The 25,548-nt window shown below is 40.9% G+C and overlaps 1 protein-coding gene across 1 annotated transcript in view; it reads left to right on the top strand.

Moving 5' to 3' along the window:
* The window catches only part of HMBOX1 (homeobox containing 1), a 60,507-nt gene extending 35,203 nt beyond the window's left edge, over positions 1 to 25,304 (top strand). The window contains exons 6-10 of the mRNA XM_059835339.1: positions 17,452 to 17,534; positions 19,710 to 19,805; positions 21,502 to 21,590; positions 21,799 to 21,867; positions 25,140 to 25,304. Coding sequence (XP_059691322.1) covers positions 17,452 to 17,534; positions 19,710 to 19,805; positions 21,502 to 21,590; positions 21,799 to 21,867; positions 25,140 to 25,277 — 475 coding nt within the window. The 3' untranslated portion in view covers positions 25,278 to 25,304. The remainder of the gene's footprint in view (positions 1 to 17,451; positions 17,535 to 19,709; positions 19,806 to 21,501; positions 21,591 to 21,798; positions 21,868 to 25,139) is intronic.
* Positions 25,305 to 25,548: the final 244 nt, after the last annotated feature.

The following is a 25,548-nucleotide window of genomic DNA, read 5'->3' as shown; positions in this document are numbered from 1 at the left end:
ACCTTGACCTGTTCTCTTCCTGAGCCTCCTGCTCATGAAATATGCTGAGTTTTGTGTGTGGTGGTGGTGTTGTGTGGCTTACCCTCCTTTGGGAACAGAGCTAAGACTACAGTAGTCCTTTCTGTGAAAACCTGAGGTTAAACTTGAAAGTCTGTTGCTGGTTCAGTTTCATGTTCTTCTTCCTTACGTCTTGTCCCAAAGATAATTTTTTTTTTTCTTTTCTCTGCTTTACTTCTACTTTTCAACCCCTCTCATTAGAACTATGAAATTGAAAATTCCCTTAGGGTTTTCTCTTTTTTTTATGAAGCTGCGTTGTTTCGTCTGTCTTTTTTTTTTTTTCTTAATATGATTTGTGCTTCTCCTCTAATCATATGTTGGAGTTGAGGTTTATCTTCTTTTTCAGGCAAAAAAAGCATTTAAGATTGGCAGCAGAATCAATGACTATATACCCGTTTTAAGGCGCTTTTGTTGAGTGCCATTAAAGACGGGGGGGGTATGAGTGTTGTCTTTTTAAGTATATGCTTTATCCAAAGATTAAATTAAAATAACTGTAAAATCTGCTCTAAACAAAATGAATAATTCATCAGTTGAAAGTATTTCAGTTCGTCTAGGGAGCAGGGACTTTGCTTTCTGGTTGAGAGTTATTTGGTTTGATTTTATGGGTCCGGTTTTTTATTTTAACACTCGTCTGTGCTCTTGAAGCATCCTTTTGTAAAGAAGTATTTAGATTAAATAAGACTAGGATGCTATAGATACCTGTTATCCCCATTTCATAGATGGCAAACCAGAGTCAGGTGTTTCACCTGGCTTTGTGATCCAAGGCAGCTTTATTCATAACAGAAATGGGTTTAGATTTCCCAGGGTACTGAGGGTGTAGTTTCATGATATAGCTGAGCTGAATTAACAGTTTGTCACCATCTCATCCTTAGGTGTTATCCTGTCTCATCGCCCTTCTCAATTCCTCCTCCTCAGTTTCCCTGCTCCTGCCACCCTGCATTGTGCCAGATAAGTTTGTTGTCTGATGGAAATACCAGCCAATTCAGCTCAGTTCAGAGAAAAGAAATCCTTTCCCCCCCCCCTGCATTTTACTGAATTGGTTCAGCTTGCTGTGCAATGGGGGTGTGCCAGAACTGGCTCAGGGCAAATGACAGGAGAGCATAGGGAGGGGGAAATTTAATAAAAAGATGGACTAATTTTCCATGGTGCTTTTTTGGTCTGCTTGTTTTTGTTCTGATTTTGTTTGGTTTGAGTTGGATGAGTTCCTGGTTTGATTAAAAGCATGGTCACGCTGACAGTTGTGCTGGCATCATGGAAGAGGTGTCCCTTGATTTTTGCCAGGGAGCAGCAATGTATTACCCTCGTATCACTGCCAAAGTGGTCTAATCTGACCAGGTTGCGTTCTTGTTCCCCCTTTAAAGTGGACCCAAGTTGGTACAAGTCTGTACCAAAACCAGTCCCTGCTGCATTTCCATCAGCTGCATGCTTACGCTGAGGAAGATTTAGCGTTGTTTACCCTCCTGAAAGAAGTACCTTCTGCAGTGGTCCCAGCGAGCCGGTGGCAGGCTGGACCAGCGGAGCCCTGTGCATGGTTCTGGCCCTGAGCGATATCAGTCCTGACATGCGTTATTAGAAATTCTTCCGATTGTGAAAGCGCTATTACTGCAGCTCTCCTGAGCGCTGGGACTTCCACGGCTTCCCTGGGGAAAATGAGAGCTCTATTAGCTCCTGAAATTCAGTTAGGAAATTTTCTTAGTTAATTTCATCCCATTACTCTTAGTTATGTCTTCTAGCAGAACCTTAATACCGGCCCCATAGGGGATCTAAGTTTCCTGTGCAAGGCTTTGGAGGAGATTTAAGTTTGGGATTCATTGCGTTTCTCCCTTTTCAAGCTGACAACAGAGCAGGAAGTAATGTCTTTCGGCCTCTTCCATTAGGCTTGTACATTGTTAGAAACAGAACATCAGTTTCTCATCAATATAACGACGTCCACCAGTTGGCTCGGGAATGCTGCTCGTCTTCTTCGGGTTTGTCTCGCAGGCTGCTAAGAGGTGAGGAGTGCTGAGGGTTGTGCTCTGCTGTCCCTGTGACCCTCAGATGTCATTGAACTCCGGTGACTCGCCGTTCTCAACTACAAAATACCTACTACCTGCTTGGGAGACAGAGCCAAACCAAAGAAAGGATGAGCAAGATGCTAAAAGCCTGTAACTCTTGGGTTACCAAGGAAGATTTGTATTAGGCATTTGGAAAAACTTTCCAATTTTAGGAATGGTTGAGCACTAAGCAGGTTATCTACAGAATTTATGGAACATTTCTCAGGAGCAAGTTAGCTAAAATCTGCCAGGATGGTTCTGATATACTTGATCTTAATGCAGAGGGAGACATCAGGTGATTTCTTTACATTTTTTTCCAGCTCTTTCTATTCTGTCATAAGGTGGTTTTTAGTCAGCAACTTGCGGTGGGAGGTTCAACTTCATTAAGTCCTCTGAGATGTAGGAGGGGAGTGGTTTTTTAGGATCTATCTTTGCTGTTCATGCTTCTGAAATGCTTTGAGATCTGCGAGTGCGGGCGCTTTGCAAAGGCATTCAGTAAAGTTCACTTTACAGTTTAGACACAGGCAAGATGTTTTTATTGCCTGAAAGTTCAAATGGTTTGGCTGAGGGTCATTGCTGTATGTCTTCATAAAATGCAAGAGCAGCCATTTTATGCTTGCTACACAGTATCTTTCTTATTTTGCATTAGATCAAGCTATGTTCCCTCTTAGACATGCATAATACGCAAGCTTCCTATTCTAATGAGCTGTAAGCAAATCCCAGTTGTTGGGCAGATTGCATGCAGTAAAGTATAATGCTAGGATGTCTGTCCAAAGTGCTTGCCAGACGCTGGTCTCTTGAAGGATCCAGCACCTAATGAGTTATTTTTCTTTTTCAGGGAGCTCAGGTGCTTTTTGTATCTTTGTGTTCTCTTTCTCTCTCTTCTTTTTTTAATAATAAAAAACCAGATCTGTGGGAGGGGCAACTCCTTGCAGCAGACTCCAGATAAAATTTTTCTATCTGCCAAGGTCAAAATAACTGAAATCAACATTTGTAAAAGGAGCCTTGTCAATCTGACCTGCAACAGCACTGTCTGGTGCAATAAACCCACGTTTTAAGAATGGGAATACTTCTCTAGTCCAGATACTCCCCTGCATTTCTCCAGGACCAGCTGAGATACTTCAGTATCCTGTCTCCCTGCTCATGAAGGTGAGAAGTAGGATCTCACCCTGAGTTATAACATTGTCTTCTCATAGCATCAAAGCAATTGTCATACACATGGGATTGGAAATCCCTATAAGTGTCCAGATGCTTTCAGTGAAGATGTAAAAAGGGATCATTGTTGCTTACTCTACAGGCTAATGTCATTTTTGCTGGCTCCAAGCACGAGCGTATGGGAAGATCTGTAAGATCAAATTTACCTCTTAACTGATCGTTTGCTCCTAAGAACATCTGTTGGCTCCTTTCAGGGGTGTCCCAGCTCAGAGACCCCATACTTTGGAGCGTACCCCCAAATGCTTGCATGTGCAACATCCAGCTGCCCTGTTTGCCCTTGCAGTGATTTCGTGTCACCATCCCCAGCATGTAAAGCGATGTTGGGGCATTGCATAGGGAGAGGAGGTATAGAGGTGACCTCAATTCAACCCGAGTTCCCACTTGGAAAACATGACTGTGGCACGGCAGGCCTGAAGAGCACCGTGAGCTATAGGCTGCTTAATACCTGCCTAGGTCAGCCTCATTCAAGAGCAGCTCTTTTGTCCTTAGGTGCCTTTTCCAGCTCCATCTTTTGTCCCTGGCACAAGGGCTGACTTTGCGATGTGTGCCGGTACCGCACCAGCACTGTGGAGTTCTGGCATGTGACTGAAGCTTCAAGGCTCGGCGATAACCCAGGTGGTGATGATGATGATGGTGTTTGTCATTCTACCTGTCCTCTCCAGTCTGTGACTAGTTCACACATGGCTAGCAACCATGAGGCTGTGGACAAAAGCTCTTATCTCCTCTCCTGTATTTTTTAAAAATCCTGCTGTTGCAGCTGTGGGCATTCTTATTATTCACATAAATATGTAATTCCTTCTAAATCCTGCTAAGGTCTTCAGGGTACTTCGGGAGAACTAATTATACCTAGTTTCATTTTATATGCTAAAATGTGTTTAAAAAGTTGGAGGTCCCTTTTGCCTGAGTATCATGAGAAAGACTAAGAAAGAACATTGCGTTTACCTTCCCGTGATCATTCATTGTATATACTACTATGAATGTGCTGCTTATTTATCTCCTCTCTGAACTAAACAGTCATTCTCTTGCCTCTTCTCAGATGGCAAGTCTTCCCTTGCCTCTAATAATTTTCATTGTCACTCTCCTCTGGACCTTTTCTATTTCTACATTCAATTTTTAGTGACCCAGGGTAGGTGAGTAGGGACAGGAGAGGAACTGATTACCATATTTCCAGGGTGAATATTCCAGCTTATACAGGCAGCTGAATCTGATTCCTGTTGTTCTCTGACCTCCAGCCTAACATCTGGGTTTTGCTGATCACTTTTGTGTATCGATTGAGAGTATGTTTTCTCTGAGTAGCCCGCAATGATGTGTGTCTTTTTCCTGAACGGTTACAACTAATTTAGAACCAGTCATGTATGCGAGGAGTTTGAATTTGTTCTTTTCCTTGTGCGTTACCCTGCTTTTTGCAAAGATAGCAAATGAAGTACAATCATGGGAGTGTTTAGATATTTTTGAAATTCACAGCAATTACCTGCTTTATTTGTGTCCAATATGAATAATTCACTTTCCAGAACATTATTTAATGTAACTGTTAACGCCAGTCATTTTAGGTCACCGCTTCTCCGAGCCATGTGTTCATGCACAGAGCCTGGTCCAGTGGGCTCTACAATGACGTTGAGACCTGTAGATGCTGCTTGCTGTAAGGACGGTGTAAAAGTATAAGTCTGATGCTGTGGGTTATCCCTCTGTGAGCTTTCTTCTATACCAACACTAGTCTTTCTGTAATCCTTCATAGTATTCTTCTTCCAATGACTGTTCCGTTTAAAGTACACAGGCTCGAATAGAAACAAAAAGCTCATATTAATTAGCTGCATTGTTATTTCTTACCTGTTAACGTGATTTCAAAAGGCAAGGAAAGTCATGGCATACTTGTCACGGAAACTGTGTGAGCTGGACCCTGGCACATTCAGTCTACATTTTGTGTGGCTGCTTTATAATGACTGTCACTGTAGGCTGTCTGGAACAAAATCTCTTGATCGCATTACAACCCACATAGAGGTGATGTGTCGTTGGATGTGCTCTGGTGCAAGGGTATAACAGTTATACTCTGCTGTCTCTCTGTCTGTACTGAAGGAGCTTGAGACAGCGCTGGGGAGTGTACTTGCTCTTTGTGAGCAGACTCCAGGGAAGTTTAGCACATACGGCAGTAGCAAACGGCTCCCTGGGCAATGACAAGCACAAGTGACCATAAAGCTGTGATCATTCCCCCTTTGGCTCTTTTTCAGCCTGCTTAAAGTCCTGAGAAAGAGCTAGACAGCCCCGACCTGCCAAGGAGGGTTGTTCCAGGTCCAAGTGCAGCTAAAAGGGATAGTCGTTGCTCACAGTGAGATTTGCCTGACCTGTGTGTAATATTATCCATGGAATCAACGCACTTAAGTGAATTACAAAATTAACTTCTTGAGTGATCTGGAAAGTGTTTGGAAGGAATTACTAATCAAGTTGGCACCTTGTCACCTTTGACTTTGATGCAGCCAGCTGTCGGCCTGGAGTATACGTGAGCACCATCCAGCTCAAAGCACTGTTGGATTTGCCCATTTCTGGTTTCTAGAAGTATGCAAAGTGTTCCTGCTGACTCTCACTGCAGCTACTCTCTGAACAGAGTCCAAACCTACCTCAGCGAAAGGAAATTCTTTGCCATCTAGTAACAGATGTGAGGTCTTTGTACAAGTAATAAACAGAGTAATTACAAGGAGAAGTGAGGGAGCAAAATTCCTAAGTAAAACTCGTAAGTATGTTGCATCATGTATTTATGGGCTCTTGGTCAGACTGTGGAGCACTTTAAACAGACTAAAAAGAATGCTTTATCAGAGAACCATATGGGCTTTAACCACAGAAGTCACTACCACATCCTACATTCTTTTTTATCTTTTTTTTTTGTAGTCCAGGATAGCACAATTGACCTTTTTTTGTTTGATTTTCCTTTGGAACATGCATAAGTTTTAATTTGTTTTGAATTCTGTGCAGCTTGTGAGGAACTCTGTCAACAGAATAGAAGACATGGATGTGTTCCAAAGAGCTTTTTTAATATGATTTCCTTAAAAAGAAAAAAAGAATGAGAAAATAGGGTACGTAAGTACAAAACATATAGAAAAAGTCATCTGATTTGTTGCTTATTATGTACATAGACTGGCGCTCTTTCAGTTTCTAAATGTTCCTTGATATTCTCTTAGTCACCGGAGTGCTGGACTGGGACTTCAGTTTCATGTTCAGCTTCTCTTGTTTCAGTGAACCTTTATTATACCCTTTTCAGAAACTGATTAAATTCGCTGTCTTAAAAGCAGGTACAGCCGAGGGTACAAAAGCCCATTGGGAGATGGCTACCCAGCAGGCTCTTATTGTTTCAGCGGTTAGGTATCTAAATTCCTGAGATTGTTTGTGACCCATCCTTCTTGGATCAATATTACCATTTAACTAAAATAAATCCTTACCTCCATCTCTCATCTCCACTGTTGGTCCCCTTCATGTATTTATGGTAAACCATAACCTCATCTCTGCCTTGAGGTTTGCTCAGGTAAAACATGCTGTATCTCTTGCAAGATAGGCTTTCCATTCCTCTGTCATCCTGTGATTGCTCTCGGAGATGTTCAGTTTTAAATTCGTCTTTCTTGAATGTGGGAGACCGGGATTGTACATAGTCCAGGTGAGGTCTCGTGCAAGTATTTTAATGCTTTTCTTTCTGGTTTGGAAATAGCCGGCATCCTCAGCTATAGCAGGCTTTGCCTTTTTGGTGGTTGTATTGCATTGTGTCTTTTAGTCATACTACAGTGACTTAACAAACAACAGTCTTTCTATTACTTCAGGCTGATGATCTCTTTCTGTATATGAGTAGTTGTTGTTGTTCCCAAAGTGTATGACCTTGCACACTGCACTGTTAAATTTCTTTCGAGTTCTTGCCCTTAGGTTTGTCTATTACTTTTTATGATACTCCAATTCCCTGTATTGACATGGCTTCTGACTTTGTCATCAGCAGATTTCATTACCATGTTCAGACTTTGTGTCAAGATCTTAAGAACAAAACCACTTAACAATACTCCAAAGATGGTACTTGAGGAATATCGCTGATAGCTGTCTTCCAAGCCATTATTTTGAATTTTCAGCCCAGTTCTTAGTTTTGTTTCCTTTCTACCTTATCTCATAATTACACTAATCTTTGTTTTTTCCAAAAATATGAATTATTTCCCATTTGTGACTGTATCAGATGCTTTACTGAAGTCCAAAAATGATAAGAATTTATTCTTCTAGACATAGGACATATAGTCAACAACTCCTCAGTTGCTTTCAGAGCATTACTACCAGTACTGTTTTAGTCATGCTTCCTGAAGAGATGAGACTGTCCGCAGGGAACTTGGCTTTTCTGAGGTGGAGTGGCAAGGACATTTAAGAGGAAACACACAGCAAAAAACGTGGCTCATGACAGGGAGCACAAAGCTAGAAGTAAGGAGTTGCGGATTCATTTCACAGCTCTGCGGCTGGTTTCCTGTGTCTGTAGCTCTGAACTTTGCTGTTCTTCTACCTCTAAATTCTTCTAATGATATTAAAGAATAAGGTTAAAGAACACAATTTCAGAATACTTTTAAGGGGTTTATGATCTGGTTATAGAAAGTGTTCTTGAAATACAAAACATGATGGGTGTTTTTTAAAGAAGTAATGCTTTTGAGTCCTTGGAGCTTATTATTTCCAAGGTAATTATTCACAGTCCTATAGGCAAAAAACCACAAATGTATAAAAAGTTGGATAATAAACTCAGCTATTTCCTTTCCCCATGGATGGTGAATGGTCATTGAATGATCTGTAGAAAATAAATAAAAAAATGTTGCTGCTGCCAGACTTGAGAAGTAGTACTCTTCAAGGATCCACAAAGCTACCTCATCGCTTAAAACTTCCCTTAAACCTTCTTCTTTGCTATGATGTCTACAAAAAACCTCATGAAGCTGGTCTTGGCACCATAGTAGCTTAATCAACTAGCATGCTGGCCTATGCTGATTCATGATTTCTTGTTCTCATTTGCTTATATCCATCTGTTGTATTGCATTTAGATTGCAAGGCAGGGAATAGATATTAAAAAACAAACAAAAAAACCCCACAAAACAAAACAAAACAAAAAAACAGAAAACTTTTTCTGCTTTGTGGCTGTACAGCACTTAATACAGTAATAGTTCTGGTCCAGATAGTGAAGATACTGGGCATTAAGAGAAATATATGTACTGAGCCCAAAGTCAGAAGCTTTGATCTTGAACCTTTTGACTTTAGGCACTGGATATCCTGCAAGGATTGGCCTTATCTTGTCTTTTGAATCCTGTAGGATCCTTTCATTAGTTTAATCAATTTTTGTTTTCTGAAAATGCAGCAGCAATGGTGGCTGTCTATGCGCTTCTAAGCTGAGCGGACCTGAGTCTGGTCCAGTACTGGAAATTGAAAATAAAAACTTGCAGATCTTTGGGGGGAAATGCTAGTGATTACGTTGGAAGTTGTCAGCTTATACTAAGCTTTATTACAAATCTCATGTCTGGTATTTTTCCTCTCCTGGAGGCTTAGGACAAAGTGAGACTTCAAACTTCATAACCAGAAGGTCTATAAAATTTTGAAAAACATGACCTTATGGAGGCTAAACTAGTAACAACTTGAGGGACCTTGCTGCTTGCACTTGACGTTCCGTACATACCTTTTTTTGTGATCTGGTGCTGAACTTCCCATTAAAGCACAATTTTGAGGCAAGGATAGGCTATTCTTCTAGAAATGCCTTACTTTAGATGAGCAGAAAACTGAGTTCTGACTCTGATGAGTTTAATATTTTCTTCAAGAGAGCAGAGAATGATGTTTCGGCTTGGGTAATGTAAAATCCACGTCGCACATTTTGCTACTTATTTGTGTTGCCAAATAAAGCCTTGGAATCCTTCTCTGTCTTGCAAGTAATATCTCTAATAACCGCAGTGTTGGTTACAGTACATCTTATTGGAAAGGTGGGTCACCAAGCAGCAAAACAGCCCTTACGAGGGGTTGGGCTCTTACTGAAGTCCCGGGGCTGATTTCTGCAGGGTCTCATCACTTCTCGGAGATGTTTCATCCATGGACTGATCCTGCCTTAGCTTGGCTTGCTTTGTGAGAACTAGCTAATCCAGAGGGTGTAACTTGAATAACTCATCCCCTGGAGAAAGTTAAAAAATGTAGATGAGATGTTTGTTTCATGGTTGTCTTCATAAAGGTCTTGTTTACCAGTCGGTTAAGTTCAGAGGATTTAATGCACATAAATATCCCTGTAGTGCGTAGGTCCAATTTAAATATTGCAAGTAAATAAAGGAGAAGAAGGAGTGCTATTATTCATGCTTAGATGCCTTGTTAGGAAGAGCTTTGAAGGTGCTGTATGCTCACACCAACCCATTGTTGAAGTATTACAGAACAATTCTCACTTCATCATGTCTTGATGTGTTAGCCGCTTCCTGGCTTCAAAAAATTTCCATCTTTTTTTTTTTTCCTTTTATTTTGTGAACAATTTAGTTAATTATGTTAGTTTTGGGAGTCTGCGATACCATTAAGCTTAAGGATAGTCATAAAATTTTAGCCATTGTCTGCTGTCAGTGTCTTCAAGGTCCCTTAAGCAGAAAGTACCTATGTGTTTCAAATTGCTAAAAACTCCAAACCTTTCTACTCAGAAGAGAGCTATTGTGTAATTTCAAAAATATTCTTATCACCAAATCCAATTACAAGGAAGAGTAAATCGCCACCTCCGATGTCTTAAGTATTCTTTTTTTTAATTGTTAATTATCTCAACAGTAGGGTGCTATAGATTAGGAGGCATAGATTATCTTTTGCAAGTATGAGGCTTTCGGAGCTATTATCAATTAATTCTGGTTTTAAACAAATTTTAGGATAATATTACTGGCTTGATGGGATTGTGTTGGTGCTTGAGACGGCTGTCAAAATACTGAGAAAATGATTTTTAAAAAATTGAAACCTGATGATGTTAGAGTAGCTTTGAAGGTCATACAGATTTATGCACTCCAGTGCAAGGTGTATTTTTGGCATTTTAATCTACATTGCAGAGTAGATTCCTGCTAAGAAACATCAGTAAAATGACTGTCTCAGAGTTTAGGCACTGATTTGTAAAACCAGAGTAGAGAGTCAGCTCTATTGTACGAGGTTTTTTTTTATGTGTACTGAAATGACTATGCAATTTATGTACACAGACACATACTGATGAGCAAAATAATTACAATTTATATATGTCTGCTGCTCTAAGTGATTTAGTCCTGTTGAGACTCTTCTCCAGGTTTGCACTTTCCATGAAAAGAAGTACAAGAATGAAACGTCTCTTACAGTGAGAGACTTAAAAACTGTTCTCTCCCTAGACAGAGAGTATGGCAATACCCTGGGGTTGAAAGCTCAATCTAGGAACGAGATGCATATTTTTAAAGAATGAGGATTTTTACAGTTTGGTTCCAAAGCTTATTTAAAGTTACGGTAGATTCTGCATTGGATAAAATCCCGAATTTTTATGTTGGGACTGGATATCTCTGTAGATCGAACAGAAGATCTGGGCTTAATGCCAGAATTGCTGCGAAACCTCTGGTCAGCGCTGTAGAAGAGGTCAAGCTAGAGTCCTACAGTGGTTTCTTCAGTCCTTAAAATCCATAGACCTATGAGAGCCCCTAGCTAAACGATAGTGCTGTAGGGAAAACAGTAGAGAGCTGTAGCAGTCGTGTTCATCAGTGTTTTTTCTGGGTTTGAGATTTTTTTTTTTTAAATTTGTCTTTTGCCTGGATGGAAGGTCTAGTTGAGCTGACGCTGTAGGAATGCCTAGACTCAAGTTCAGCTGCTCGCATCCAGACAGCTGCAGTTCTCATCCTTGGCTGATCTCAAGTGCAAAAGTGGCTCACCAGATGTTGCCTGTAGCACCTAAACTGGTGGTTACGTTTTGCAGTCCTGGGGGAAAGAGAAGATGGTGTCTTCAGTGTAATTCTCAGCTCCGTCAGAGTTCATCTGCAGAGAGAATATCTTTGAGCTTTAATTTTGCTGTCTAGAATAGAAACGACTTTGCTATATGTTGTGAGGTGCACTGTTTAGTTGACATGCATGCCATTATTATAGAAACTGTAGAAATATCAGTAGATAAATGGATGGTGTCATCTGTTGACCTCATTGAAAATGGCATTAGTGATATTCTTGGCCAGTATTTACTGAGAAACAAACTAGGCATTACACTTTCCGATGAGATTATGCTTTGAATGTCACTTCTGACAGTCTGTCTCATGCCACGCAGTGATAAGATCTCAGGCACAGATGACAGTCTAACTTCAGAAATATTTCCATTGATTTGACAGCCTGAATAATAGTTCTGTTAAAAGCCACAAAGACTGAAACAATGACCTCTTGCTACTGGGTGATACTACGTTGATAAATATACTAATGAGAGATAAAGTAGGTGACTATATTTGAGTGTTTTATGTAACTTGTCAGTGGAAAGCAGAGGTACCGTTCGAAGGGAAACTAGATAGGGAGCTGAAATTACAGGCAGTCTTATCAAAGACAAAAGAGCAGCTTGCACTCTCGTGTATTTTGAGACCAGAGGGTTTGGCAGGGAGCTCAGTCCCTGGTGGCAGCAAGATCTTCTGTTCATAAACAGGGGTCAGATGGGAGCTGGGGAGAATGGGCAGTTCTTTTTTTCCATACGTCCCTGGGCCAGTCGCTGAGCCCATCACTCAGGCTTTGCTTTTTAGCATCAGTTGAAGAGGATGTGTGTGAGCTGCCATTGAAGGAACCGGTCCCAGCTGCGCATTTCAGCCGTCTCCTCCCCGCCTCCCTTGGCTGCGCAGTCGCCGCTCGTGGCACGTATGGAAAGCTGGACCCGAGAAGCAGTCGGGCAGAAAACCTTTCCGCAAAAAGGCAATGGAGGAGAGGATGGGAGCATTCCTTTCAGTCTGTGCTTAAATTGCATTAAGCTGGACTGCAGCCTGAGTCTCGGGGAAGATGGTCTTCGGTGGAGGAGTTGACCTCCACCCTTGTGGAGGAGGGCCCCCACAAGCGTGTTGGGGTATTTCACTTGCAGGTGCTTCCCGCGTTGTTGCGAGTGGGAACCCAGGCATGCAAACACAAAGTTAAGTGAGGGAGTGAACTTGCAGCACATCCGCTGTTCTTCAGTAAATATCCATCTGCTTATTCTTACCTCCCATTAACTGCAAGCTAAATTATCCTTCTTTCAGTGAGGTTGCCCTGCTGTACACATACCTGAATTACCTCACCTTGAGTGTGTGTAATTCTGCTGTAACAGCTGACCCACGGTGAATTGTTACCCTGCAGCACATTTGAGCCTCTCTACTTTGAATCACTTGCACCCTTTGAAGCTTTAACCATTATGTCATGGTGTAAACTAAGCCCTTCCCCAACCTGGGTTCTTTTGAGCAATTCTGGGGTTTTATCTGCTTGTGTCTGACATCCAGCCCTATGAAAAAGCACCAAACCTGGCCGTCCTTCCGCTGCTCTGTAGCTTAGGTCATTTCAAACACTTCCCTGACAGCTGCAAAGCTGATATGAAGCAGCAAAACTTCCACTGTGGATTATCAGGAACACTACTGAGGCATTGCTTAATGCATCTGATATCTTAGCCTGGATAACAAAGCGGTACAGCCCAGCAAAAAAAGATTGGCAGCTATTGCAGGAATTCAGATAGGGGCACCTTGGTAAAGAGTACTCATTCCCCCCGAATGAGTTTACTTCCATTACAGAGCCCAGGGCTGAGATGGATTCTCTCACCGTCATTGTCCTAAGCACATTATCCCTGAAAGAAAGAGGGTTTCTCCGAATCTGCAATTTTTCTAGGCTTCAGTGTTATTGAAATGAAACTGCTTCAAGGATATCTACGTTCTTTACCATGATATGGATTCTCATCTCATGTAAATTATTTGGCCACTTTTCATTTTAATCCTACGCTGTCATTTTCTACAAAAGAGATCATTTGGTTTCTTCATTGAAGGTACTCAGCTGACAGCTGCCCTTTGTCTAGAAAGCAGCATGCCTTTGCAGGATTTACTTGTGCCTTCTCTTTTTTTTTTCTTCCTTTTAGGTTCATGTTGCTTCCTATTTTTCATCTGCAGTTTTCAGGAAGTTTTCAGATTGTGAACAGGCTGTGGTTTGTAGCTGTGAAGAGAAATTCAGACATCCCACGTTCTTTCCCCATCCCTTAGCAAGGGTATACCTGGCTGATAAGAAACAGAACTGGAGGGAGATTAATTAATTTTCTGCTTGCAAGAAGAACTGTAGTCAAAAAATTCACAGTGTTTTCACAACTTCTGCATGAGCAAACCAAAACAGTCAATGGTGAAATCTTGAATTTTTTACCACGGCTTCCCTATCTTGAAAACTCAGTTATTCTCACCTACTTTCCAGAAATGTTGGGAGGCTTTAAATGTTGGGCTTTGTGTCATGGTGTATCACCTACAAGTCCCATTAAGACCTTGAAATAAGTGATGGGAACAAAAGATGATGTGTTGGTACAGTGTGTATATGGAGCATTTGGAGGCTGAGGATGGAAATCAGCTCTTACGGTGGAGGTGGTATGTTTTTGGTTACCTGTCGCTATGAGACCTTTAAGACTGAAAATTCCTGAGTATGATCTCTTCTCTGCTAAAACCAGCGTGCACTCTGTCAAAGGTTAAAAGCACAATATAGTGATGGAGAAGAATATTATCAAGAGAAGTTGAGGAGAAGACACAGTTTTGGGGAGCACGAGTTGAGGGTTGGACAAGTTTATAGGCAGCTTGAATGTGTGGGGGAAGGAGAAGGCACGTCGTTAATGTGGATAAGGAATAAGCCAGCAGGTGGAAGGAGAGGCAGGTTCTAAAATTACTGTGTCAGCTACAGAAACCGCGTTTAACTGCTCGGGTGGTTCCCTTCCAGCTCCCCTCTGGTACCTGCTTAGCTTTGTGATCTCCATGAAAATGTCGTATTTACCAGGAGAGCTGCCTGAAAACTTCTCAAATTTTTGGTGTTTTTTCATAAAACAGGGTTTCAGGGTGAAAAGAATTTCAGATTTTCAAATGGGAATCACTTTTCTTGCAGAAACTTTTAGACATTTACATGAAAAGATAAGAAATTTGTGTTAGAAGTTAAAGAAAATGTTTTAGAATTATGAAAAATGTGTTTTGATCCAATCCAATAAAAATGTTTATAGCTGATTCAGTTGTAAAATGCGTTAAGATAAGAATTACTGTTTCAGCAGTGAGTTTTTTCTAAATCACAAAAACAATTGGACTACACAGAGAAAACTTCCTCATTTGCCAGAAGAGGTGTCTTATTCATTGTCGAGTTCTGAAAGTTAGCCCCATCACAGGAGATTTCCTGTTATCCCAGAGAACTGTAGACTTGAGCTTAAGTTTTGTTATTATTAGAAAATGTGGGCTTTTTTGTCGGAGCCAGCAAAAGCGGATGGCAGTCAGTGGCTTGCCAAAAGGATAGTGTTTGGTTACGTGCCAAGAGAAGGATCACTAGTGGCTCTTATGTTGTCTTGTCTTCATTAATTGGTGTCTCACTTTCTTGCATCAACATAAGAATGGGCAGTTCAAGTATATACTGTTTCTTAATTTTACATCTTTTGTTATTTCTTCCATAAAGTTAGGCATTGTCCAGCAGTTTTGTGACCACAGGTGATCTAGATCCGTAATATCGCATGATATCAGGGTTTCACCTTCTGGTTTTAGTACTTCACCACGTAGATCCATCAGGTTTTCTAATTTTATAATATAATTTTATATATAATTTTAATATAATTTTATTATTTCTAATTTTATGGGGTTTCTTTCATGCTGTTTGTTCAGCAAAGGGAGTCCATAAAATAGCTATTATGGATACCAAAATTTGCTGAGTTAATTTTTGTACACATAGTGGTGACCTGGATTCCTGATTAGGACTCCAGGTCATACGATATATTCATGTAAATAATAGTACAGCACTTTTCAGCTCTGATGTCTTGACATTCCTTTATCTCATGGCACTTAAAAGAGGAAATAATTCTTGGCTCTGGGCAGAGAGTGGAGTGCTCTATTTTGTAGGTGGGAGAAGTGAGACACTGTCAGGAGGCAGTTGGACTGGGATCCTGAGCTTCTGCTTCCATCACTAACTACTAGAAAAAGCATCTTCTGGTCTGTTTTCCAAGCTCTCCATTCTCCAAAACAACCTTTGTACAGAACGTGACCCCTTTGAACAGAAATTTGTAAGTTAAGGTAGACACACATATCACTTCAAAGGCTATAATAATAGAAAGGATTATATATCTGGAAGAGGAAAGAATATACTTTAAAAAATACCATGCCCAGAGACTGGGTGTATTGCTGGGAGGGGGAGAAAAAAGAAGAAAATCTTTTGTTGATAATTCAGGGAGCATTCCTGCTGGTGGCAGTGCCAGAGTTGACAGTGCAATGTACTTGAAGCTTCCCAGAAAGTAAGTGTAACCAGGTGTCCTCCTCTTCACTTCTAATGGCAAAACCTCAGCTGTGTTTTCAGAGTAGGATCAAGCATAGTGGGAATTGCAGTTGTGGTCAGTCCCTCCAGATTTATTTTGTAAGAGCAACTCAGAGGTCCAGGGAAGAAGCAGTGGGCATTTATGTGTAAATGTGATTGCCTCCAAAGCCCAAATTGCTATTATAGACGTAGCCTGCCCTTCATTTAGTGAAGATGGAGCTATTTCTGTGTTTCATTTGCTCTCTAAGCTAGCAAATCAAGTGGAAGAACATTAACAGCGCAACTAGCTGTGCAAATGTGTGATTTCTCTTAGTCAATGAGTAGCAACTTTGAAATAGGACTCCGTTTGTGGTCATGGCTGCAACTGTAAATAACACTGTGAACAGTGGGGTGAAGAAGTAGTACCTAAAATTCAAACTGAATGTTCAATATTTGTATTTACAGTTAATTGAAATAAACTGGAAGTGAAATAGTGAGATCTGCATTAGTACCACTAATTCAAAAGAAGGTTGGACAGAAACAGTTGCTGTATGGAACAGAATCCAGGTTTCCATACGTAACTCTTCTGGGGCTGATCCACCGGAGGAGAGAGATGACCGTGGAAAATAATAATTGCCTAAATAAGCCTAAATCTCCTACTACCAAATGATCTACAGTTAAAGGAAATACCTTCTTTTCAAATACAGAGCAGCTGTCCAACAGCTGAACCTGATGCTGATCAAAGTTGATCAAAGAATTCTTAGGATTGTATATTACGGACAATCTACAAAAAAAAAAGTAGTAGTCCCTGCTTATGGCATGCTTATCAGAGTCCATTGAAGTAAACAGGACTTTTTGTTGTTTTTAATGCAAATCTGATAAGCTCTGTAGAATGTAAATCAGTTCATTAAAATTTGTAAAGCACTTAAATGAAGTAAAAGAGAAAACAGTTTAACTTTTATAGGATGTTTACTGCATATAAAGTACAATAAAATCACAATTACTCAGAAAAAAATACTGTTAAAATATGCTATACTCAATATGTTGTTCTGGGGGAGATTTAAAATTTTTAAGTTGTGATTTAAAAAAGAAAAACTAGTCTGACTCTAGGAATCTTACTGTATTACTGTGTAATTTTGTCTGTACAATCTTCATACCATATATGTCTAAAGTACACAATATTTGTGTGTGTTTGTGCGTAATATATATACAAGTAAGTATATATGCATGTGTGTATATATTAACCCAGGGATCAAAATAAATATTGAACGGCTCCTTAATTTGTAGGATGCTGCCTAAGCTGGGGGTACGTCAGGAAAAAGAATAGGTAAATGATAATTAAAAAAGGCAGAGACGTGGCCTATGATGTCTTCTGACACGATGCTTCACTTGACAGGCTTAACTCTGATATTCATGGCATTACCTACTTTGTTTTATCTCCTAGTACAATATTCCGAATGCCGAGGTGACACTGCAAATGCTGAGCTAACATTCATTTATCTGAGGCATTTGGGAAGTTCATCCACTCTGTGTGGATATGAGTGCGTGACGATATTACCTTACGCGTATACAGGTTTACATAAAATTTACTGCGTCTGTGTTACCTCTGTAAGAGCAACGCATAAGCTAGCAGTTGACACCTTTTAGTGAAGCTGCTTTGGAACCTTCATGCTCTGATTTCTGAAAAATACTTTTTTTTTTTGTTTTCCCCTTGCAGTTACTTCAATGAGAATCAATATCCAGACGAGGCAAAGAGAGAAGAAATTGCAAACGCCTGTAATGCAGTTATACAAAAGCCAGGTGAGGAGCTGATCGTGGTGTCCTTTCCAAAGGCAATTGCAATTAGATTTCAACATCTCCTGCTCAATTCAGCAAATCTCATTTTATGGCTTTTACTAACAAACGTAGTGCTCTCAATTAGTAGTAGGTTTCTTCTTGAGCATTCTGTAACTCGTGTTGTTCAGAGCTGCCATACTTGGATGAGCATGACAGTCAATGTAATTTTCAAACCTAAATGCCGACACCTGCAACTGAAATTCCCACCAGTTGAGATACGAAGTCCAAGTTGTGCGTCTGAACATTTCATTTATGCAGCTTTGTAAACGGCGTTGCTGGGAAGATAAACATGTCTGAAAGGTTTTCATTCTTTCCGTTCAGTTATTTCAAAGTACTTCTGTAAGCATTCAGTAGTGATCTGAGAATTTTATGACAGCCCATGAAAGTGGGTTTTACTGGTTCCGTTTTACAGATGGAAAATCTTAAGCTCACAGACGGAGGCTTGCCAGAGATCATACAGCAGCTCCTCGGAGGAGTAAGGAGCACAGCTTTCCTGTCTTCCAATTTTCTTAACAGCTTCTAGACAGGGGTCTGGTATTAGAATCTGCCTGTTAATGGAGGACCTTGTATTTGGGTCAACAAGTTGCATTTTCCCTGTTCCTGGAGAAGTCATACTTGGGAGAGGAGCATGCTATTCAGTGTATTAGTGGACACACCTGCCTTTGCTTAGTTTTGCTAACCAAACATTTACGTATTTTGGGTATGTTTAGATTTTATTTAACCAGAATAGAAATGAATGCGAAAGCAAGCTAAGGCATGGCTCCTGAACACTCGAGTCGCAGGATAGCGCAGAATCATAGAGCAATTTAGGCTGGAAGCGACCTCTGGAGATCATCTGGTAAAGCAGGACCAGCTTAGATTAGGTTGCTCAGGGCTTTGCCTCATTCAGTTTTGAATAGCTCCAAAACTGGAAGTTTTCCCACCTCTGAGCCCCTGTTCCACAATGTTGAGCATTCTTGCGGTGAAATACTTTTTCCTAGTCAAAATTTCCCTTGTTGCAACTTTCATGTGTTGCCTCTTGTCTTTTCATTGTGGAGGCAGAATGAGCTAGTGGGTAGAGCACCAAAGAGGGTAGGATTTTATGCCTGGCTGTGCTGCTTGTTGATTTAGCAACTTTGAACAAACTGCTTAAACACCATGTCTCAGGATTGGTAAAATGCTGTGTACTTCCAGATTTTCTTTTCTTTCACTTGTCTCATCCCTCCTTAGTTATTTAAGTTTGCAGATTGCTACAATTACATGAACATTTTGTATGCTAAATAAATAAACTTATAGAAACAGCCTGACGCAGGGGATCTCATCCCCGTGTAGCCTGCAGAGGACTGAGGATGCAGCTACATCGAATATTTTATATAGGGTCATCGAATATCTTACATTTGGTCAAGGCCAGCTGAAGAGGCTTCCATGATGTCCTTGCAATGCTGAATCCCTCCGGTTTTCCCTCTTATGCTGGTGATCATTGTTTCCTGTAGCTGGCTGGTGGTTGTCGGGATTTATTTTTGCTGGTTTAAGTGTAAAACTCCAGTGATCTGGTTTCCAACATCTACCCCCATTCTCCCAAAAGATCACAAGTGTCCTGGCACAATCGGGAGGGTGTGATCAGTGCTGTGGGAGCACGATAGCGGCTGGTGGTGGAGAGGAAGGAAAGCAGATTGGAGGAGACGACACCAAATTTCTTCATTCATTTTGCTGCTGAAGAAAACACATAATTGAACTATATGCTCGTGGCACATAGTAAGAGAGCTAGCCCAAGGGTATGCGATTTGTGGCAGGGCTGTGAATTGAATTTGAGTTTTTTGAATCTCAGTTTTGTGCTTGAACTAGAAAAGCAGCCCTCTATTCTCCCACGGCTCTGGATTTAGTTGATTGAAGCTGCAAAGAAATTCCTGTGTTTCAGATTTAAAAAAAAAAAAAGAAGAAGAAAGACTACTTTGTTTTTCGAGAGATATTTGGCATTTGTTGCCATAGCATCTGGGCCCAGTACTCTGATTCACATAAAATTCACTTTCTTCTCAGTTATAATAACTTTTCAAGTGCTGTCTGTATTTCAGGGGTTTATCACATGTGTAAGGGTGCCTATCTCTGGAACCTGGTGAGTAACAATGCTGTATTTTTTTGTTTCCCCTGTTACTTTCATAGGAAAAAAGTTATCGGATTTGGAGCGAGTTACCTCCCTTAAAGTGTACAATTGGTTTGCCAACAGACGAAAGGAAATCAAGAGAAGAGCCAATATCGGTAATGTATCAGAGAGCCTGTTTTCAAGGTTTAGTACATAGACTTGCTCAGGAGGTATGGAAGTTACGTAAGATTGTATTAATGAAAATACTAGAGGTTCTGACATTCTTAATAGAAATGTGGAGCTATTTTTTAAATTAGTCTCTTGCTGTTCCAGATTTTTTCTAAAATACGAGTAGGAATTTGATTTATGGAATTCCATCATCAGTGCAGGAAAATGATGCTGTTATGATATTTTACTGGAAGGTCAGCTTTAAAAAGCAAAGTGAGAATTTTGTTGGCAGAAGGAGAATCATACTTCCCTATGCTCAGACTTCTTTTAGTACCCAAAATAAAATCTAAAATAAAACCTCAAAATATCTGCATTAGAAATAAGGGAAATAGAGACGGTGGCAAGTTCACAACCTTAGCATGCCATCTAAATGAAAAGTGTCTGTTGTGAAGAGCTTTTATCTGGTTGTAAGTTTCCTTGTGTCTGCATTCCATTGAAATGTGCTTGTTTTTTCAGCCAAAACCTGGGGGTGTTTTGCTTACTGCTGTCCCTGAGACCCCACAGGGATCTAAGAGTCCAGATGAGTTGGTTTATATCTCAGATACAGCCACTAGCACCAAAGGTTCTGCATGCCAACTGCTTATTCTGCTTACACCTGTGCTCCTTATTGCTTTCCAAGGGGTTGCACAGTGACAAGTGGCTGGAACAGAGTAATAATTTTTCTTGACGACCTGGATAAACCAAAAGTCACTTCAGAGTTAGCCCTGCAGGTTCTTTGTGTGAGTAGCTGATCGTAACAAAATTAGAAGTGGCTCTGAGCTTGTAAGAAGTAGACCTTCTAATGGGAATAAGCATAAGGCATTCTAATGAGAATAAACTCACATAGGTGACCAGGATTCAACAAACTTCTGCGATGCATGCAAAATTTTATGCACTTACTTCTAGGTACTACGCGGAATTGCGTTTGCAATACATAGACGAACAGAGATCCATACCTGCTTGTTAACCAGTATTTCTGCAAATGTCAAATGCCCTTTTGCTGACTGCTTCTTTTTGCCGTATTTGTGAATAAGAAGGATGTCTTTTTACATCATTTAATGAGTTCCTGAAATTTAACCTAAATTTATTTTTCTAAAAATGAAACCTGTCTCTCGAAGGGCGGGGGGAACAAAGCAAAGTCAGTCCAAGGTGGGTGGAGTTATAGCTGTCTCTGTACTGCATGGGGAGGAGGGTTGGAAGGAGATTAAAAAGACCAAAGGGAGCTTTAGATGCATGGATCCTACTGGAAGATGAAGATATGTGTGTTTTTAAATCCCTTAAGTGCTTTAAAAGAATTTCTCCATCTATTTTCAGACACTCCCCGCCCCCCTCAAGTCCTGCCAGTCCAAACTATGTGGGAAGATCTACAGGGAATGCCTTTGCCACTCCAGTGCATTAGAAATTAAGCTAATTTCTAATAGGACTGGCTGGAAAACAAGGATTCTTACTCGCAAACAAGTCCGTTAGTTGGCAGGGAAGGATTTCAGGCAAACCAGTATCTGTACATGTGCTACCTTCCCAAATACTGGAGAGTGAAGAGGAGGAGGCTAAGAACTAACTCTGTTCTTCCAGTTATTCTAACTTCTTGAAAAAAAAGTAGTTACTTTTAATTACTCTAATGCATCAGATAAATGAGGGATCCATTTGCTTTTTTCGAAGAAGCAGCAATCCTGGAGAGCCATGGAATAGATGTACAGAGTCCGGGAGGTCATTCCAACAGTGACGACGTTGATGGCAATGACTACTCAGAGCAGGTAAGCATCATGGCTGAGCCGCGTGGCCCAAAAAGGGAGAGTTCACGCGACACGTGAAGAGGCCCTCTACCTCTCGCAAAGCAGAGGTCTCTTGTTTTTGTTTTGCTTTTATGTAATTGTAATGGGGAAAGTGGAAGAGCACAGCTCCCCTATTTGAATGTGTTGAGCAACCAGTATTCACCCACACGGATTTATTGTCATACAACAGGACACTTGGCAAGTACGCAATGGGGAGGAGGAGGGAAGATGTTCAGAGGGAGGCAGAGAAGCAGAGAAGGTAGAAGAAGACAGGAGGATCTGCTCCAAACAAGCAAGTTACACCATTCACGCCACACGCAATGTATGAAAAATGTTAGGAGAGTGTTAACTCACCCAGTGCACCATGCATAACTTGCACTCTCCTTACCCCTGCCACTGTTCTAGTTACCCACCCTCCAGAAAGGATGTACAGGTCTTTAACAGTTGCTCCTATATATCAGGCACCAACATGCTTCCCTGCAAAACTAGGCATGTGTGTTCCTCTTACACCTATTATTTCTTTCAGCAAGAAATATCTCTGGTTTAGCCTGTGCTGCAGCTACTGTGAGTTGCTTATCTGGCACCCAGACAAGTACAGCAGTAAGCCCCTGCCCAGTACACTTTATAATCCCTTTTGTCAACCTGGCCCAGCAAAGACACTGAGCACCCTCCTATAAGGTGCTGAGCTCCCTCTGTTTGTCTGTGGGAGTACCTTTCAGGAGCGTCTCAGGATCAGTCCCTAAGACACTGACAGACAAAGGGTGAAGGGTGGGGGGAAAGGATTTGATTAAATAAAGTTTGACATTTATTTGGCCCCGTACCTGTTCTGTATTGTTCTGCAACAATGTACCACTATTTGGATTGTTTACGTATTATCTGTCTTTTTTTTCTTTTTGCATTTTAACTCTTGCCTATTCTCTATTTTTCTTGGTTATTTTTAACCCTTGACAGCAACTTCTTTTTTAAATTCTCTAGCAAAAGAATACCCCTTCCCGCACTCTGAGCCCTCACCTACCCTAAAGTTGGTGACCCTTCCTTCACACACCTTCCTGACAGGTATTGCACCCCCTTCCCAATTTTCCTTCAGGTGTCAGTGTTGGCCAGAACCCCTCAGGGCTGTGTGTGCTTGGCACCAGTGGACTTGAACAGTTCACTTACTTGGTTCTGGTTTGGATAGGAGCTGTGTTCTGTGCTACACCCAACAGCTGGGGTGGGCAGATCGCTCTTAATTGACTCGTTTGGGAGAAGTAGGTAGGTCTCCCTCTATAAAGGCTGCTGGTGGCGTATAATAGCAGCTGAGTGTCCTGGAATGAGTCCCCAGCAGACTTGGCTGTGGCCCAGTATGACAGATATCTGGCAGAGGCATTCCCAGCCGCTCTGCTTCTGATGGGTATTAAGGCCCTTTTTATAGGTCATCACCAGCAGATTTGGTGGAACCAACCTTGCTAGTTCTAGATGATGAGAGGCCACTCTCTGACGGTTATAAAATATTTTGAAACTGCTGCCGAGCACAGATAATTCCTTGTCAGTCATATACAGGACCTGAATACTGAGATGAAATGTTATGTAGACTTCCAAACTATGTTTTTCTTCTGTGTGTTATCCAAAATGCTTTGAAAAGAGAAATAAATTGGTTATTAAAATTTAAAGATCTTTTGTTTAGGGTCCTTAAAAATTAAATTTCTCAGTAATGTGGCTGGGCTCCTCTACCAAGTGTAATTAGCAGTGAAGCAGATTAAATGGCAAGCTCTCCTGATGACCATTTAACGTCCCTTAGCTGTTAAAACCATAAATTCTGTTTTCCACAGCGACACTTAAACTCTAGTAAACTTTAAAACACAAAGTTCATCCAAATAGTAACGAAGTGCCTAAAACTCCAGAAGTCAGGACTACAAAGTCCTATTTCTTACCATGGTAGAGATTACTGAGAGGTTCTTAGAGTGTGTACACATCACAATATTTGCCTGATGTTTGTTGTAAATAAATGCATTCCTTTAAATAACCTTAGGATTTTACCAGATCCTGGCTTTTCTGTGCCCCTCAGTGTTTGTCACCTGTCATCTTAATTTAAAAATGCATAATAACACATTTTAAATTTTAAATTTCACAAGTTCATCACTTAAAGGCTGTTGAAAGACTGATAAATGTTTCTAATTTCCCTACTGTAAATAATAATGATTTAAAAAATGGCGAGATCATGGTGTGGTAACTATTAGTACCCCATTTTAAAGAAGAAACAACATGATTTTGCCCAAAGTTCCAGAAGAATGTATTTGACAGCTGGGATTACAGTTTGGATATTGCTTGTTCTCCTTCCTATCACTGAAAACCAAGCCCTATTTCTGATGTAGACTAAGAAACGTGCACAACTCACTATGAAATTTATGCTAGAATTGTCAGAATTTAGGTCTGATACTGTATGGCCATTACGCACCTGTAGAAGGCAGCCCTTCTTGTGCCTTGATTTTAAAATTTTCACTGCGGTCCTGTAGCAGCAAAGTTTCTCAGTCTTCGTTTTGCTTGCCAACCATGACAGCCGCCAACGCAGTGGTCCTCTTGCAGCCGAGAGACTCTGCTCTTTAGAAAACAGATGAAGAAATATATGGTGCCTAGTTCAGTGGACTAGAGAACCTGGCAGTATCTTCACCTGCGTATTCGAATTGTGGCGGTTCCAGTCCCCTGAAATCATTGCACTGGTTTGCTTAGCAGTTGAGGAGGTTTTCAGCATCTTTTTCCCTATGCCTGTGCGAATTCACTGTCTTCACAGGATGCTGGCTCAGACCAAGGCTTAGTCTACATTTGTATCCTGTTTCTGAGTGAGGTCAATAGTATTATTTAAGGAAAAGGTATTTTTAAAGAATAGGACAATTATAGAATTATTTTATTATAGTAACTTCTAGCTTCTGGAAGTCAGTAGTTTTGAGAGGCTTCCTGAGCCAGGCTCTGTGTCCACTTTGTTCTTAATTTACTAATCGTTTGTAATAAACATTTACCATATCAACCATCAGCCATTTCTTTTCCAAGCTGAAGAACCTGAGCCTATTTAGCCTCTCCTCGTAAGGAAGCCACCCCATGCCTCTGTTTCTTCCCCTGGGTTGCCGTTCTCTGTACCTCTTCTAGTTCTATTGTGTTCTCTTTAAATGGGATGACCAGAACTGTATATTCAAAATGCAAGCACAGCATGAATTTGTGCAGTGCATAACGATTCCTATCTTAGTTTGGTTTCCTGACATACTTTGTGTATCACTTTTATCTTTATAATTTAATATTTTCCTCAGAATATCTCTTCCCCCCCCAAATTTAATTTGTCTCTTGAAAATTGGGTACGCCACTCCTTTCCCCGCTTACCTTTGTCTGCACAGTGAGGGAAATCAGTCCTAAATCAATTTTATAAATACCTTTCACTTTCTACCCCTGTAACAAATGTGCAATTTGCTGCCCCTAGTCCGTTACTTGACACGCTAGTTTTATCCGCTGGTTTTCTACTTATGGACTAACAACGCTTCTCTCTTCTCCTTTCCGCATGCACAGGATGACAGCACTAGCCATAGTGACCATCAAGACCCCATTTCACTAGCCGTGGAAATGGCAGCGGTAAACCACACCATCTTGGCATTGGCCCGGCAAGGAGCCAACGAGATCAAGACAGAGGCTCTAGACGACGACTGATACAAAGGAAGGGGAGGGTCAAAGCAAGAAGTAACTTAGTTTTAGACGTAGCACCTTAGCAGACTTTCCTCGGTCCTTAATATGTGTTCTTACAGTATAACTTTGCAGTTTCTTGTACGTCAGTTAGCTGTTAGGGTCTTGTTCTGTGAAGATGGCATGGTGCCCTCAGCCTTTGCATATACTCTCTCAGTATTAATTCCCAATAAATAATCAATCAACCAACCAACCTCCCTCTCCCAGCCCCAGTGGCTAGAAAAATCTTGCTGCTCTG

This window comes from Gavia stellata, chromosome 2 (genome assembly GCF_030936135.1).
Source record: "Gavia stellata isolate bGavSte3 chromosome 2, bGavSte3.hap2, whole genome shotgun sequence".
Classification (NCBI taxonomy): Eukaryota; Metazoa; Chordata; class Aves; order Gaviiformes; family Gaviidae; genus Gavia; species Gavia stellata.
Note: the sequence above shows the minus strand (reverse complement) of the source record. Positions and strands in the feature narration are given on the sequence as shown.